General features: G+C 41.5%; 1 protein-coding gene across 2 annotated transcripts in view; it reads left to right on the plus strand.

The window, feature by feature from the left end:
* Positions 1 to 16,336, plus strand: part of RAMP1 (receptor activity modifying protein 1) — a 111,923-nt gene that overhangs the window by 46,488 nt on the left and 49,099 nt on the right. For both annotated transcript variants that reach the window (XM_006274372.4, XM_014594274.2), the window contains one exon: positions 7,062 to 7,200. In XM_006274372.4, the coding sequence (XP_006274434.1) occupies positions 7,062 to 7,200 (139 nt within the window). The remainder of the gene's footprint in view (positions 1 to 7,061; positions 7,201 to 16,336) is intronic.

Raw genomic sequence — 16,336 nt, forward strand, 5'->3', positions numbered from 1 at the left:
CCCCTCAGGGTGCGTTGAGATCTTTTCAATGGTGCCACACAATGTTAGCACTGTTAGGTGTGCAAACATGGTTTATAAACCCAGAGATTTCAAATAGGAAACCACAGTGTTAAAAACACTGTGACTTATTGTGGGCTTTCTGAGTTCTTTGCAGCAGAAAAATTGCTCTGTTGTTGTTACTCATTTTTATTTTGGTACAGAAAAATGAAGAGCTGTCATTTTCTGAGGGGTGCCTTGAGTCTAAAAAGGTAGAGAACCGTTGGACTATAGAATCTGTATACTTACATATATGCCGTATATTTTTGTCTATTTGCCAACAGCTGTATTCAGTCTTGTACTATAAATAGATTTGTTTCTAATGATGTATAACAACCTACTAGTTAAATGTTACAAATTCTCCTTCTAACTGAGTACAAGATGCACATTTTTATCAATACCAGAATCTAAGGTGCATTTTTTCCTTGTTGGTTTTATGCTTCTGGCTCTCAGTGTTCTTCCAGTCTGCCCCAACATTATTTTCTTTCTAGTTTTTCTCATTCTTCCTTTCTCCACCTTTTCCCCAAGGCAGATGTTGCTTTACAAGCACACTGCTCTAGGAGAACCAAATATCTAGTGCTCCCCAGCTTCAGTAACTAGCACTAAACTACCCTGAAAAAACTTGCCTTTCCCTGCTGGTTTTTTGGGGCTTTTTATGGTATACTAAACCTCTGCCTTTTACACTGATAAACATTTATTTTTTACAATTATTCACACCATCCTTTTGCTTACATTGACCTCATTGCCGGTGTTTTAGCTTACTTCTGCTTCCTATTTAGTCTTCCTTGTTGTATTGTTCTTGCATAGTATATTTCCTAAATTATGAAGTTGAGTCATCTTCCTCGCTTTCTTTTTGAATTATACATGGTGCTAACACTTGTTTCTTCTTTTTGCCTCTTCATTTCTTCCTTCTTTTGTTCCCCTTTTCTTGCTCATCCAGCTACTTGTCCAATCGCTTTGTCTTATTCCTCTTCTCCTGCTGCCCTTTTCGCTCTTCTTACATGCCTTTTCTTTACAGCTCCCCACCAAACAAAATCTCTTTCTTCCCAGCCTGCCTCCCTTCCCTTTAGCCTGAAGATTTTGTGTTGCCCTCTGCCTGTGCAAGAACTGCTGAGTATGTGGTATGTTTTTACCATATTACATTGACAGCTCTGACTGATGCTTTTGTTAATGGACAGGCTAAATTCATCTCTGTCCATGCAACCTATTTGCGTTTATCATGCAGTTACCAGAGAAAGCTGAAATGCAATGGCCTCAGAATTTTTTTATAGGAAGATGAGTTTATCTCAAGAGCTATCACCTTGTGGTTGCACATGTCAAATATATTATTGTTTCATAGTGTTTTCAGAATAAAGGAACAAATACAGCTGTTTATTGAATGCTCCCAGACCAGCAGTAGCAGCTCCATTTTTTCCCCTCGGGTAACTTCAACTGGCACTTAATTACTCCAAACAGGAGATATTTGATTTTAAAATGTTTTTATCACCCATACCTGTTGGGGTTTGTCTACATAGCAGCACTACATCTTGACTTGTGGGATGTCATGGGTTATTGTGCAGTCCCACCCTGATTGCCTGGCTCGGAGACAGGCAGCTCCACCTTTTTACAGAATAACCAGAGTGGTGGTCTGTGATGTGTTCTTCCTCTATTCAGCCTGAGGTAGGAAGATCCCAGGAGACTCATCTCCAAGCATGCCCATCGAGTTTAAAAAAGGTCAGCACCATGTGGCAAAGTCAGGCTCACCCTGTACCCTTCATTTTCCCCCCATTCCTTTACTCTGTTCATTCTCCAGCCGTAATGCCTGATTTCCCCACCTCTTTATTCATCAGGTTACAGTACTTCTGAGTGTTACCAACTTGTGTCCACTTGATCTTCATTACATCACCCTTTTCCATCTGACGTTTCTCCTCAGTCCGCATGCAAGCTGTATTCCAGTACCCCTGTGCTTTTCTTGCTATGTGGCTCCAGCCTCCATTAAACCTCACTGATATCCATTATTCAGCAGAAAATGTATTCTAACATATTGTGGAGCTAAATCCATGTGTTTGTGCCATATGCGCTGTAACACTGCAGGACATTTCACATGTAACACTCTAACTCTTCCAAAAAGTTCAGATACGCAATATTATTCTACTGCTGCTAGTACTTAGTATTTATATTTCAGTGGTGCTCGGAGGCCTCTATCAGTTCAGGGTCTCATGAGAGCGCCGTTATTCAGACCCAGAGTAAATAACGGTAGGCTCCAACAAGCCATTAGAAATGATTGTTGTGAATATGCAGCCTTTTACAAATGCATACATATGGTAGGGCAATCAGAGCATGGGTGCTGAAGTCAGCGGGAGCCTTTCCTTGGATTTCTATGGACTTTCCCCCTTTCGCTTGTGAAATATGATCTCTACTAATCTTCCACATCTGTTGTTGCATGCTGTTTCCTAGCATGTGACAATGAAAAAGAGCTTTATATCTTTATCGGCATCACTCTCTCCTGAAAACAGCTTTGTTGCTGCCATTGCTACTGCTTAATTTTCTTCAGGGAGGGCTCAGGACTTGTTTACTGACAAACACTCGGGCTAAGTACAGACATTCAAAAAGTCCGAGGCAGAATAGATCCGATCTACACGGCTTTCTGTAAGCTCTGTAGATTGAACGCGAGTGGGACTTGCGTTCACCCTTCAGTTGGGGGAGGCAGGCGTTTGCCTGCAGTGGCTGAGGCCAGAAGGTTGCTGAGGGCAGCCAAGCCTAGCTGAGCGGGAGCTATCTGTGACTGGCTGCCCGGCAGATGCCGATCCCCCTCCCGCCCACCCCAGGCTCACTGCCTCCTAGTAGTGGTAGGAGGGGAATGGCGCCCCACACCATAGCCCCAGACCACCCCCCAAAAATGGGGCCTGCCCAGCAGGGCAGCTGTGTGATGGAGGCCTTTCCCCCACTGCTGTTCCCTCCCCCCCCCACCATGAGTTGCTGTCTCTGAGTGGTGGGGGGGTGGGGAAGGGGGGACTGTGCAGCCTAGCTGGCCAGCTGGTTAGCCAGCCCAGCTGGTAGGCACAGTTGAAACCCCCCACTGTGTGGACCTCCATAGCTAGGCAGACCTCAGCTTGGGGGGGCAGGGGTGGGAGGGGGGGCAGTATTATTTGATCATAAAGCCAGGACAAATGGGATTGCTGTCTGTACTGTATGGTGGACAAAGCCTGCGTGTGTCAGCGTACCACTGATTCAATGTATCTTTTTTATATGGGTGTTAACCAAGTCAGTCTATTTTTAAAGCTAACTTCTATAGGTATGTTTATGCTACATGCAAGCAGCACTGCAATTCACACAGACATACCTGAGCTAGCTTTATAATAGCTAGCTTAGGTATCCAGGTTGTAGCCATATCGGTCTAGAGGAAAAAGCAATTGGGACTCATGGTAGAGGTGATAGCTTTTATTAGACGAACTAAAGTTTGCAAAAAAAATTCTTTAATTGCAAGCTTTCAGGCACAAACACCCTTCATCTGCCATTGGAGAAAAGATTGTAAAAGTTCTCCGGGGTCATGAGAAATGAAAACTCATCTTTCATAGGATTGCACAGAGGAGTCGATAGATGGAATACTCCTCTGGGCAAGCAGTTCTTAGCTAGTAAGGTGTCTTTCAGCTCTCGTGAGGCTCTGTGATGATGCAAATTACCTTGAACAAAGGCAGGAGCAGCATCTCAGGTTTCAGGTGGTCAAAGTTGCTTCCTCCTTGGGAAATTATGAAGATTTCATTTTAAAAATTGGCTAAAATGTGATACCTTCCATGTGTCAGGTATCCAGGTTGTAGCCGTATTCATCTAGAGTAGAGGTTCTCAAACTGTGGTCCACACACCACCACTGGTTCACAAGCTCCATTCAGGTGGTCCGCAGAAAGGTGACCAAAGGCTAAAGCTGACAAACATTCAACCTGAATTCCCAGAACTTTGCTAAAAAAAACAGGCACATCCATCGCATTAGAAAGGTAAGACTACTAATAGTAAAATATGAGTTGTGTGCTTTGATTTGTAGAACAAAAAAAGTTTATTAAGTGGTCTGCCAAGACCTTCAGCAATTTTCAAGTGGTCCATGAAAAAAAAAGTTTGAGAATTTCTGGTCTAGAGGAGAAAGCAATCAGGGCTCGTGGTAAAGGTGATTGATTACCTTTTATTAGACCAACAAGATTTTTGCAAAAAAAAAAAATTCTAATCCTATGAAATATTCTTTTCTACCCAGAACTTTTACCGTTTTTTCTCTGATGCCTGATGAAGGGTGTTTGTGCCTGAAAGCTTGCAAGTAAAGAAATTTTTTTGCAAAAGTCTTGTTGGTCTAATAAAAGATATCACCTCTACCACGAGCCCTGTTTGCTTGAATATTGCTGGTAGCTTAGCCATGGTGACATTGAGAGTCCTGCACAACCTACCAAGAAACTGTATATCCAGAGGTAGCTAGTCTGTGCTGAGCTCCATGAGACTGTGGCTACATTGCAAGCAGGACCTGAGCTATCTAGTCTAAATCTCTCACTAGCTGCAGTCACTGCAGTGTAGACAACTCTCTTGCACTTAAAAACAGATTTTTAAACCTAGCGCTTTAAGAATTGACACAACACTCAGTTGATTAAAAGCAGAAAGGCTTGCTTTAATAATTACCACCAAGCTATAAAACTAAGTGACAGAAAAACACTCTTTCAATATAGAATCAGCTGTTACAGAAAGTCCCAGTACATATTTAGCTGCAGTAGTGTTTTCTCATTAATGCAGGCAGGGAAGCAGCCTCTACTTGTGGGCGCTGTGCAGTATGGCTTCCTGATCGTTCCTGGACTGTGCACCTTGCTGGCAGTTCTGTTTTGCTTCTTATACTATTTAATTGTATAGCTTCAAAGCATTTTTTCTTGATGGTTGGCCAGTTAAAGTTCAAACAAAACAGGGAGGAAAAGTTGTTAAATTGCCTGGCTCCTGTTTTTGGATTTGTTTAGGTGTGAAGACTTGTATTTCTTGTAGCCCTGAAGTTCTTGGTCAATTAAATGTGATGGGACTTGAGTGGTGAAACAGATTGCTTGGAGGCATTGGTTACCGGACCTGTCTTTGGGTATTTGTTTATCAATGGGGCAAATTTGCAATAGTTTGTACCAGTGATGGTCTGTTTACAAAACTCCAGACATACATTGAATGATAGAGACATTTTTAACACTTTTGATATTGGATGCCTGTTTTGAAAAATATGAGGATATTGCATACAGGACATTTTTCCTGTATTCAGTGCACCTTTTACAGGTTTTGCTTGAAGTGTATATTTAGTCTTCCGTCTTCTTTAGTTGCTAGTTCAATTGAAACGTATACATAGTTTCCTTACCTTCTTTAGTTACACCGGGTTAGCCTTTTTTGCCCACTTCCTTAGCTTGAAGATGCACATGATGAGTGTGTCAGGTCTCTGCCAACAATTTTAACCATCGCTAAGTATTTTATGGTATGGGTATGGTGTTGGGTACTGCAGGCTCCTCTCTCTTACTAATGGGTTGCAAGCCATTAGTGGAGTTTGATATTTTTTGTGACAGGCTTGTTACCACAACCCAGTCTTGCCCCAGTCACTGTCTTGCATTTTTGTGCAAGAGACTCTGTCCAAGCTTTCATAGCCAGCAACCCTTTCCACGAGGCATGAATCCAGGGTGTCCTCCAAAAGATAGAACAAGGTTCCTTCACCATAATTGTCACATTCACATTGATTTAAAGAACTACTGTACGCATTGCCTGAGTCCTCCCTGCTACATGCTATTCTGGAGGCAAACTGCAAACATGACCAGGTTTAAACTGGGATGAGACATACCAATATAAGTTATAATGTCATCTGTTGCTGTTATAAAATGAGCAGGATGAACATTCCAAAGGGGTATCGGTACTGATGTGTTGTTGCTTACATTCCTCCCCAGCTGGACTTTTACTACAATAGTATACTATTGCAACACTGGCTGCCTTACAGGAGATAATCAGGACTTTCTTTGAATAGTTTAGTGCAGTGCTGCTCAGCCCATGGTCCACAGGACTGTCATCCATCCTGCAGAACTTCCCCTGGGTCTGGAAATTTGGTGGTGGAGTAGCAGTAGCAATATTAATTTCCATGGCTTCCAGACCAGCAGCAATTAGTGCTGTTGCCACTCCCAAGTCACTAAATTTCCAGACCAGCAGAGAGCCCTGCGGTTTGGATAACATAGTCCCATGTGCTAGATGGTGCCATTCTTCAGGATTTCTCTGTGGCTAGATCCAATGTGCAGGCCCAGATCAGTGCGGGGGGTTGCTCCATGGCTGGATGTAGCGTGCAGAGTCATGTTGATGCACTAGTTTGCATTTGTGGCCCATCCCTGGGCCGATCCCCAGGCTGGATCCAGTCTACAGACTTTATAGCCAGAAGGTTGAGCACCACTGGTTTAGTGCCAGGAAAAGATTAGTGGACTAGGTGAAGTACTCGTCTACTCTTGTTTGGTAATTACTTATGTTCTGCTGCCTGCTTTTGTAGACCTAAAGAACTGTTTCTATATCTCATCTCCTAACATAGGAAATATGGTGCTGTAGAGCTTCTCTTTCCAACCTAACGATAGACTATAACTACTTAGGATGCATGTACAGGTGGAGCTCTTGTCTTCCAAAACCTGTCTCCTCCTCTAACTAGTTTTCTTGGACAGGAGAGCCAACTAAAACTCTAATTTGTTCACAGTAAATTTTGGCATTATTTTCTAGAGTATTGCATGGTGGTAGAGGACACTCCTCTTCTGTAATGGCTGTGATACAGGAGGATTCCTCTCAGAACTGTAGGGTTAGCAGCACTCCACAGAAAAATGGACACAGAAAAGTTTTTTGAATAAGCCTGACCCTTACACAGGGTGAGCATTAGACTGTGGTGTTGTAACCCATGTAGGAAAGCAAATGCTGCAATGGAGGGAAGAAGGAGAAGAAAGGATTTTGATAACAACGTTATCTGTGACAGTAAAACAAAAATCCAAAAATAACCTAACCCTACCTAACCTTGTTCCTTTTCTCTGTTTCAGCCCATCACTTTATTGTAGTCACCGCATGCCATGAAGCAAGCTACAGCCAGCTGATCCAGCAGTATTGCCTTGGGCAATTTAAGTTGGATATGGAAGCAATAGGGCAGAAACTGTGGTGTGACTGGGATGAGACAGTAGAGTAAGTATCTTGTTGTTGCTCTCTCTGGTCCTTTCTCAGACTTCCTAAGCTGCTTGTGAGATGTTATGTTCAGCCTATTTTAGGATTTTGTACTAATCCCATCACTAGAATATCTGAATCCCACATATGCAGGTCTGGGTGATTTGGCTGGATCATGCTGCAGTAATGATCCAGCACAGCATTTATAAACTGCACTACATGAGATCCTTGGGTCATTATGTCACAGCACTGAGTGAAACAGTGTCACTTAATAGTATTTTACGCTGTTGTTCAGAACAGCACTTCTGAGCTGCCTCATGAGTGACAGCAGAGCACTATGGTATGCTAACAATTATATTACGTGGTTCTGTGTAACTCATGTCAATACGTTGAACTTCGGAGGGTCATCACTTCAGTGCCATGCAATGGGTGCAGCTTGGGTATCTCTGATCAGACTTAGCACCCATCATTGAATACTAGCTGAGCAACTTCCACGATCTAAAGTAATAACAATTTGTCAGTTGATTATTTGTTTTTATAGATAGAATAATATAGCTCATGTGAGAGTCTGGAATTATTGTTGGGAAACTTGGTCAGAGGTAGGTTTACACTTATTTCTGAGTTTGATGTCAGTTCTTACTCCATCTGATAAGTTTATCTTGTTTTGAGCAGGGGTGAGTCCTCATCCTGGTGCAATATTTGATCTGTTCCTTTGAGGATTCTGACTCTTGCTCTCTGTTGCCTTCCTGGTATATTGATTTTTGAAAAACAGTCATACAGGGAGAGATGGTCTTGCAAATAGTTAGGACCTATTGTGTGCCTGCCTTTGAAAATCAAGATGGCAGCCTTGTACAGGATTCTTGTTCAATCTGGAACCAAGACATAAGGCAACATGTTGGGGTTTTACTCTTCCTGTGATCTATATAACTGAGCCTGTGGGCTACTGCTTTTTCTACTTACTAGAACTTTCTCATAGCATTTATCATCCCTGACTGTAGGCAGTAGCAACTGCTTGGGGGTTGAAACTGCATGGAGAGCCATTGCCACACTAGTGGCCAGTGCAGTGGGAAGCATCTTCTGGACAGCTGTGCACAAAAGTTTTTCTTTTGCCACTATGGTTAACTGGGGGTCTGAGTGTGAAAGTAATCCTTATGACTGATAACTCATTTAGCAATCTGAAGGCAGATGCTTTTAGTAATTGTGGTCACAAAAGAATCGTCAGATCTCTTCCCTCTGGCATTGCCTTAGTTTTGTCCCAGCTTAGCTTCAGCTAGGTTCCGTGTCCAAAAGCTGATCTCACCATGAAAAGAATAAGCTAGGAGAAGCTCCTGTTTGAGGTACCCTGCTGCGTGTTTACTCTGTTTTGTTGACCCAGCAGCTCTGGGTTCCCACCAACTCCTTCTAGCTGTTTGCATACATTGAAGAAGTTTGGAGAGAGGAAGGAATCTTCCAGGAGCAGCCTTGCACACAGAAGGACAGTTGCGTACAATGACCCATTGAATTTGATCAGAGGGAAAAGTCTTAGGCCATTTCAGGATATGTCCATTTCCCTTCCCAGACATGAGACAGGAGAGAGTGGTGAACAAGTGAATAATGCTGGAGGGACCTATGATGAAGAGAAACACCTTTTCATCCCATGTGCTCAAATCTTCATGAAGTCTCCCATTAATTCAGTTGGAGTTGCTATAGGCCTACAAATTCTATTCACAGCTATAGAGGAACAGTGTGATTCTTATGCTGGAGAATGTGAAACCCTATTTTTCCCCTGTCAAGGTATCGTTATCAAGTAACATCCTTTAACTTGTCTAAATATAGTGTGTTTATTTGTTTAAGTTACTGACAATATGCTTGGCAAATTTTTAAGACTGCATTAAAGAGAAATCAATGCATTTCTCCAGCAAGTTTTATTTGTTTAGACAGTGAATCTCAAAACCCCTAGAATATCAGTTTGGGGTCCTTCAGAATTCAGCTTTATTAGCATTCCAGTAATTTTGATAGGGTGATTTATGAAGAAACATATCATGACATTGCCTAGAATTTCAGTTACAATATTAGCTGACAGAGATTTAAGAGCAAAAAATGGAAATGCAGTGTTTTCCCAAAATACAAACTGTCAATAGTGCTTGTTAAATAATATTAAATTATATTAAATAATATTTTTAAATGATGTTTATGATTTTTTTAGTAATTAATGTGAGTCATTGAAATATTTTTTATATTACATTTGAGTTTTCTGGTAAGCCTTCTGTTTTATTATTGATGCCAGTAAATCAATTATAATTTATAAAATAATAGAAAGAGATGCCATCTGTTTCACTCCTGGAACATTTTGCTATGTCCTTTGGTTAATAATAAAATAAACATCTTTAATTCAGGTAGAAATCAATCAATAGAAAGACTAAGAACATTGAATCTGTACAACATACTTCTTTATTTTACAGTAAATACCATGAGCTATTTCTTTAGTTTTACTTCTTTCCTTTCTTAACTAGAATTTCATAGTATAGTGATGGAACAAACCTTTGCAGATGAAATGGTTTTGATACATATACAGACTAGCAAGAATTGGAGGAAACTCAATAGCTGTCTATATATGTGTATACATTTCAAATCTCATATATTTTTCATCTTCTTGTTGCCTTGACATATAACAATTTAATTTTGATCATTATTTGCATAATGCTAGCTTTTGGAGGCACCAGAGCCCCTTTGTTCTAGGCACTGGGCATACACATAAAAAAGAAACAGTCTTCAGTCCAGTTCTGAACAGCTTGCTATCTAAATAGGAAAGACAGACGAATCCTAGGAAGAGAAGGGGACTGGGATAGAGAGGAGAAGTGACTTCGTCTAGATAATTGAGATGGTCTGTGGTCCATAATCCAGATTTCATGAATTTCAGCTCAGTGCCCTGCCCATTTGGATTATGCTGCTTTTCAGACTTATTCTCAAATGGACTCCAGAATCAATTTGGAATAGATCAAGACGGGTAAATTAAGCTCCTAAACGTGACTTGGGCAAAATATAGGTGCCTAACACTGTAAATAGACTGTCACTTGATGTGGACCTGACTGTCTCAGCGTTTGACCCAGTTCAAAATAGGCACGGTACAGTCATTTACACATCACCCTTCCATGATGCATTGCTGATTCTCTACCACAGTTTGGTCAGATGGTACTAGGAAAAAGGCCAATAACATTCAGACGTCCACAGCCATGTCCCAGGAAAAAGTGTTTTCATATTTTATCCCATATATTTCAGAGGGACTTGAAGTGGGGCAGTGGGCCTGTATGTCTGCAGAATCCTAAGACAAAAGTCTTTCTTCTGGGCCAAATCTATTTATAGCCTAAGGCACAAAAAGCTATCTAGGAAACTCCTGCTTTGGTGGCCTCCAAGTCCCTTAGGTGTCTAAATTCATGTAGTACCCACACATTGGACTGCAAAGATTTCTAGATGCCTTAAACTTAGGCTTCTGCCTAAGGTTGGTTGAGATCCAGAGTGGAGGTGGGATGGTACCTAAATGCCACTCAAAAAAATCACAGCGGGTCAGAATGTTTTTGACACTATGGATTCTTACTTGAAATCTCTTGAATTTATCTTGTGAATCATGGGTATCTGTTTGCACACTTAACAATACTAACATGGAGTAGCACCCTTAAAAAGATCTCTCAGCATGGCAGGGTGCCACAGCACCCTCGCTGAAAATCACTAGTCTAAGCTCTCTCCATTGCAAGTATCTAACTCTTAGCATGACATTGTCTTTGTAAGACAATTCAGTCTTTCTGTGTTGGGATTCTTGCTCATTGAAGACTGATATATTTTGTAATACATTTTGAACATTTTAACTATTTTTACATGTTGCAAAGAAAACTTGTTAAAGTTTAAAGTAATCTTTTCCTCCCTCACAAAAATTTTAAGTGTTAGGCTTTTAAAACCTGTTTTTTTTTTCAGATTTTCTTTTTCTTCCACTTTTATTTTTACTCCCTTTCCCCTTCTTTGGTGGGGAAAATGGGGAAAAAAGCAACAGAAAAAGAAAATACTAAGGATTTTTAGTTTTGGAGTGTCTTTGCCAAAATAGCAGAAAATTTCAAAACAAAAAATGTAATGGTTTTGCAGAGTTTTTAAATTATTATTTATAATCATTTTTATTTTGATCAAAAATAAGTTTAGGACAAAACATTGTAGCCATCTCTAAATTTTCTTAGTGACTTTATGACTTGTCCTATGGGACTGCTCTTTATTGAGGCTTCATTTTTTCTTCTAGATGAGTCCCTAGCAAACAAATATTGGTAATTCTGAGTGCTTATTTGGATGGCATGAGTCCATTCAGTCAGGATAAGCACAGAATTCAACTTCTTTAAGTGCTCAGCAGTTGACAGGGTTATTTAATTCCTAAATCAAGAGAATCCTTAAGTCCTCACATGCACTTGGAGGCTCTGAGCAAATCAGAGTTAAAAGCTTAGTTATTGATCAAAAGAAATTGTTCTGCAAGAAATTGATGCTACAACTGGGACACTGCTTTCAGAGTATGGGCTTCCTGAGCATACCTCAGTCTGTGCATGATGGGCATATTGTACCACTGCAGTTGCTTGTTAGTACCTCACTCTTCCAATTTCCTGTGTTTGCTACAGGTCAGCATCAGAGAGTGCAAGTGGCAAAGAGAGTTGATATACATGAATGAAGGAAAGAGTGGGCTGCTGGAGGTGGGGGAACCAGTGGAGAAGTGAGGGAATTAATAGAGTGGTAGGACTGGTGAAAGGAGAGGGGGACATAAAAGTCAGGGCAGGAGCATCACCTAGCTGAGGAGATGAGATTTGTGAAACCTCTCTGTAGAAGCAGCTGCTAAGTCAGGCTAAGGGTACTTAGGACGGTGGGGGAAACTGCACGGAAAGCGAGGAGCTCTTAACACAAACCAATATTTGCAAAGGTGAAATGATAGCACAAGCTACAGCGAGCATTCATGTTATGGCTGGGGTGACTGACAGACTGTATTCCACAGACTTTCCTGAGCTGTGCTTCTCAAGAAGGGCATTGTGGCTTGAGGGACTGTAGCCCCCCCGATGGCCTACCAAATACGGATAAAGTGATTTCTCAGGCTTCTGTGGAGCAGGGTACCGGTAGAATCTCCTTTAGGGTTCAGTTTAGACAGTATTTTTAAATATTTATTTAAAATACATGCAGGAGATGTGAATATGTTGGGCAAACAAACTTAAAAAGAAGTAATTGGAGCAGTCCTGGAATTTATTAATCTGCAGCTGAAGGAATCTTGTAGTAGCAGCTGGTGGGTATTAATATGTGTGTCTAAACATAGTGTCTTGCAGCAGTCAGAAGCATGACAGACTGAAGAGAAACTTAAATGTATTTAATCAAAAATAGCTTCATTACTGACTGGTGAAGCACAGGAGAGATTTGGCAGTTAGCAACAACCTTTTATTTCATATTGCCTTCCACTGGGAATGGTCTTTGTGTGCTTAAAAATATAGGGGCAGTCTTCTTGCAAGCTGCACAAGAGGAGGAAAGGTGGTGGGGGGGACCCATTTTTTCCATCTCTGTGAACTCACAAGGATGAGTGGACAGCTTGAATCCTGGTGCTTACACTGCCCAAGTACAGCAGCAGGGTAGAATGACAGTACACGAGTAATCCTATGCCAGTATTTCTTACATAAGAACTGTCATTTATCGGATCAGACCATAGGTCCATCTTGCCCAGTATCCTGTGTCACACAGTGGCAGAGAGAGGATGTTGAAAGGGAGAGTGAGCAGTGTCTGACTAGGGTTTTTTCCACTGTTCCTTTCTCATTTGCAGCCTCCAGCATTAAAGGACTAGTAAGATCTGATACAAAAACAACCTTTATTTTCTTTGAGCTGTCCCCCCAATTCCAGGCTCATGACTCAGTTTCTGGCTTGATAACCGTGACCTGCTTCTGAATAAAACCTAGCTGTGGTGATGGACTTTTGTGCAGCCCACAACCCACTTGTAAACTACCATGACCCCAAATGGAGCGGCAACTCCTAGTTTGGGAACAGCTGCCTTTGATATCAAAACATGAACAAAGCAGGATCCTAGCTCCACACCTGAGTAGCAGCCCTAAATAGTGCTGAGAGAGCACATTCCCTGCCTCTGATATGGAGGAATGGCAGTTGTTCCTGACATGGCCCTGGTGGCAGGATGTCATTTGCAGGTAAGATACTGTCCAGTGTTCTCTGTCCCAAGTTCCAGCACGTAAGGTCCCTTCAAGTCCCTAACAACTATGAAACTATGACTCTGGCACTAAACTACCTCAGCTGGAAATACAGCCATGCGCTGTTGAATGGTATAAGATATGGCAAATGTTTAACAGAGTCCTATAACTCTGTGTGGGAGTATGCACTTGAAATATCTGTCCATTCTTGCCTGTAAATTCCAAATCCCCTTTAATGCAAATGAGATGTTTTTTAAGGTGTACCTGTCAGCATTGAGCTGACTTGTTTGTGTGACTGGAGAGCATATAGCTAGTTTTTATATTCAGCTGCATGTTACTTTCTGCTGGCTGAATTTAAACCTTATATAAGGAATACTTGTATCTAAAAGCTCACCTGTTTATTGGCAGAGTCTGTAATCTACAAAAATGATTTATAATCTGCCAAGCAGCCAAAGGATGCTGATATCAAAGTCAGTCAGAGGGCAATTCAGAGTGGCACCTTAATGACTCACTGGTTCAGAGAGGCATGAGCTTCAATAGGTGACAACCTACTTTATCAGATACGATCATATGATATGCAGGTGCAAGAGCAAGTGTTTATACTAAGGTACATTCCCATTTCCTGGGGGACGGATGCATTGCATGGATCTCCCATCCATGCTGAGTGACAGGAGTAAGTTGGAGAGGATGTAGATGTGTACCGGCATCAGGCTGAGCTTGTCAGCCACACTAGCTTCATTTAAATAGACAAAATGTCCCATCTGGATCTGGCTAGCCCTCAAGCTGTAATTTACTGTAACTAGAAAATAAACACTTTGTCTTCCAGTGTTCTGGGCCCCTGTGTCCTGGTCTCTCTGACTTTTGAAGTCAGTGTGCCAAATTGTCCATGGATATCAATCAATGCAGGTGTGTTGACATCAGTAAAGCTATCAGGTGAAGAAATTATACCACGTGAGCCAGTCATTCATGTAAGTGCTTCCAAGATCAACTCTAAATCTTCAGACTCAGATTTGTACTAAATCTGTCATCCCATGTTGTACCATCTCATCGAGAGACAGGTAGATTAAGGTGGGAATTCAATTCCGTTCTCATTTACACCATGGCATTTGGAAGTGAGGCATCAATTTCTACCCATATTGAGATGAATAGAAAAGTCTCTCTGTAGTATTTCTCCCTCTAGCCCAGGCTTTGAATAGGGAATTAGGGAATATTGCAGTCTGAAGCCTATTTAAATTACAAATGAGAAGAGAAATATGTCACTGTTATGCCTGGGACTGGAGCAATGTCTCAGGTTTTTGGTTTCAGGTCTGAGCACTCAAGTGTGAAATACCAGCTGACCTAGTTATTTGTCACTGGGCTGATAACATCTGGCTTGGCAGGGTAGATTAATTGACTCTGTTTTACTTTTATCTGGTGTGAGATGTTTTATTTTTAGGTTGTAAAGTTTACTTCTACATTGGACTCAAAATTTGTCCTGAGATTTGTATCTGTAATATTACTACATTACATAGACATCATTCATTGTTCTTCTCTGGGCCAATCTACTGCAAGAAGCCAGGGAGAGCGTAACTGAACTATTGCCAGAGGAGCTCTGCACAGTTTTGTCTATTGTTCTCTTTGTTGGTTATTGCCTATATTATGTACAATCATAGAACAAAAAAAGGGTTCTTCCCCCAAAATCTTACCATCTAAGTATAAGAAGATATTTTAGAAAATTGGCAAACTAAAATGAAAACACTCTAAGTGACTAGAGACAGAGAGAAACGTTTGGGGTAATTCTAGAGCTTCATCAATACTTTCTGTCCCTTGGCTTCCTGGCTTTGAATGTAGCTTTCAGGGATGACTTTGTTACCTTCTGCGGATGTTGTTTTTCTTTCTGAATAGATGCATTCCAGAGCCTTATGGGGTATTTATATCTGGCCTGTTTCCATATGACACCAGGGGTTCTCATGAGAAGTTGACCTCTAATAAGCAAATGTTGTATTCATTCAGAACTACTTGGTGCGGTACTACGCAAGCAAGTTTGTGCAATACCAAACAGCTCCACTCCTTGTTTTAATCTTGGAATTATGGGTACAGCAGTACTAGTAGTGGTGTTTTTCAACATCGAGGAAGTTTCATCCATGAAACACAGAACAAACTAGATGGGGAATCTGATATAGGAATGTGTGTGAACAGGCCTGTATAACTGTCCTTGAAGTATAGGGGTAGCATTTTGCTTTTATAATATTTCTGTAGTAGAAAATGGATGCAGTTTTGGTCTCCAGGGAAAGGAATGTATGTTAGCAATGGAAACATGTCTTTAGGTTACATTTGCCCCAGTGCTCTGCTATGTCTTTAGGTTTTATATATCTAATCTATAAAACCTAATATCTTATATAATAAAGGGCTTAGTTCATCTGTCTGTCTGTTCATAATGCTCTTGTAGCACTCTGGTTAGTGAAACAACCAATCAGAGTGCAGAGCACCGCCATTATGGCAGAGATGGAGCACTGCTGGCCTCGCCCCCCCACCCCATCTCTGCCATTGTGGCAGCACTCTGCCGCTTCCAAGGAGCAGGGCCGGTGGGGAAGGCGTGAGGTCAGTGGTGCTGGGGACGGCGGCAACATGGGTTGCTGGCAGAGGGGGACAGAGGGGACAGCGGGGCAAGCTCCACCCCACCCCCTCTTGGGAGATGGCAGCAGCATGGGGTGGTGGGTGGTGGCACTCCATCCCCCGCCCCCATCATTCTTGACGGGCAGTATAAATATATTTATTCTATCCTTAAAAAAATAAGGCCCTATTTATTCACTGCATTATATCCATTTTGAAGTTGAGATTGGAATTTTTAATCTAAAACTTGAAGGGCAGCGATGAATTGGAGTAGTGAATAGCACAGTCCCCTTTGCTTAGGTATTGGTCACTATCCTTGTGTTACGTGGCCAACTTCTGAGCACTGTGCTTTTAAGAAAACAGCAGTTCCCACTACCTATATGGGT

This window comes from Alligator mississippiensis, chromosome 4 (genome assembly GCF_030867095.1).
Source record: "Alligator mississippiensis isolate rAllMis1 chromosome 4, rAllMis1, whole genome shotgun sequence".
Lineage (NCBI taxonomy): Eukaryota > Metazoa > Chordata > Crocodylia > Alligatoridae > Alligator > Alligator mississippiensis.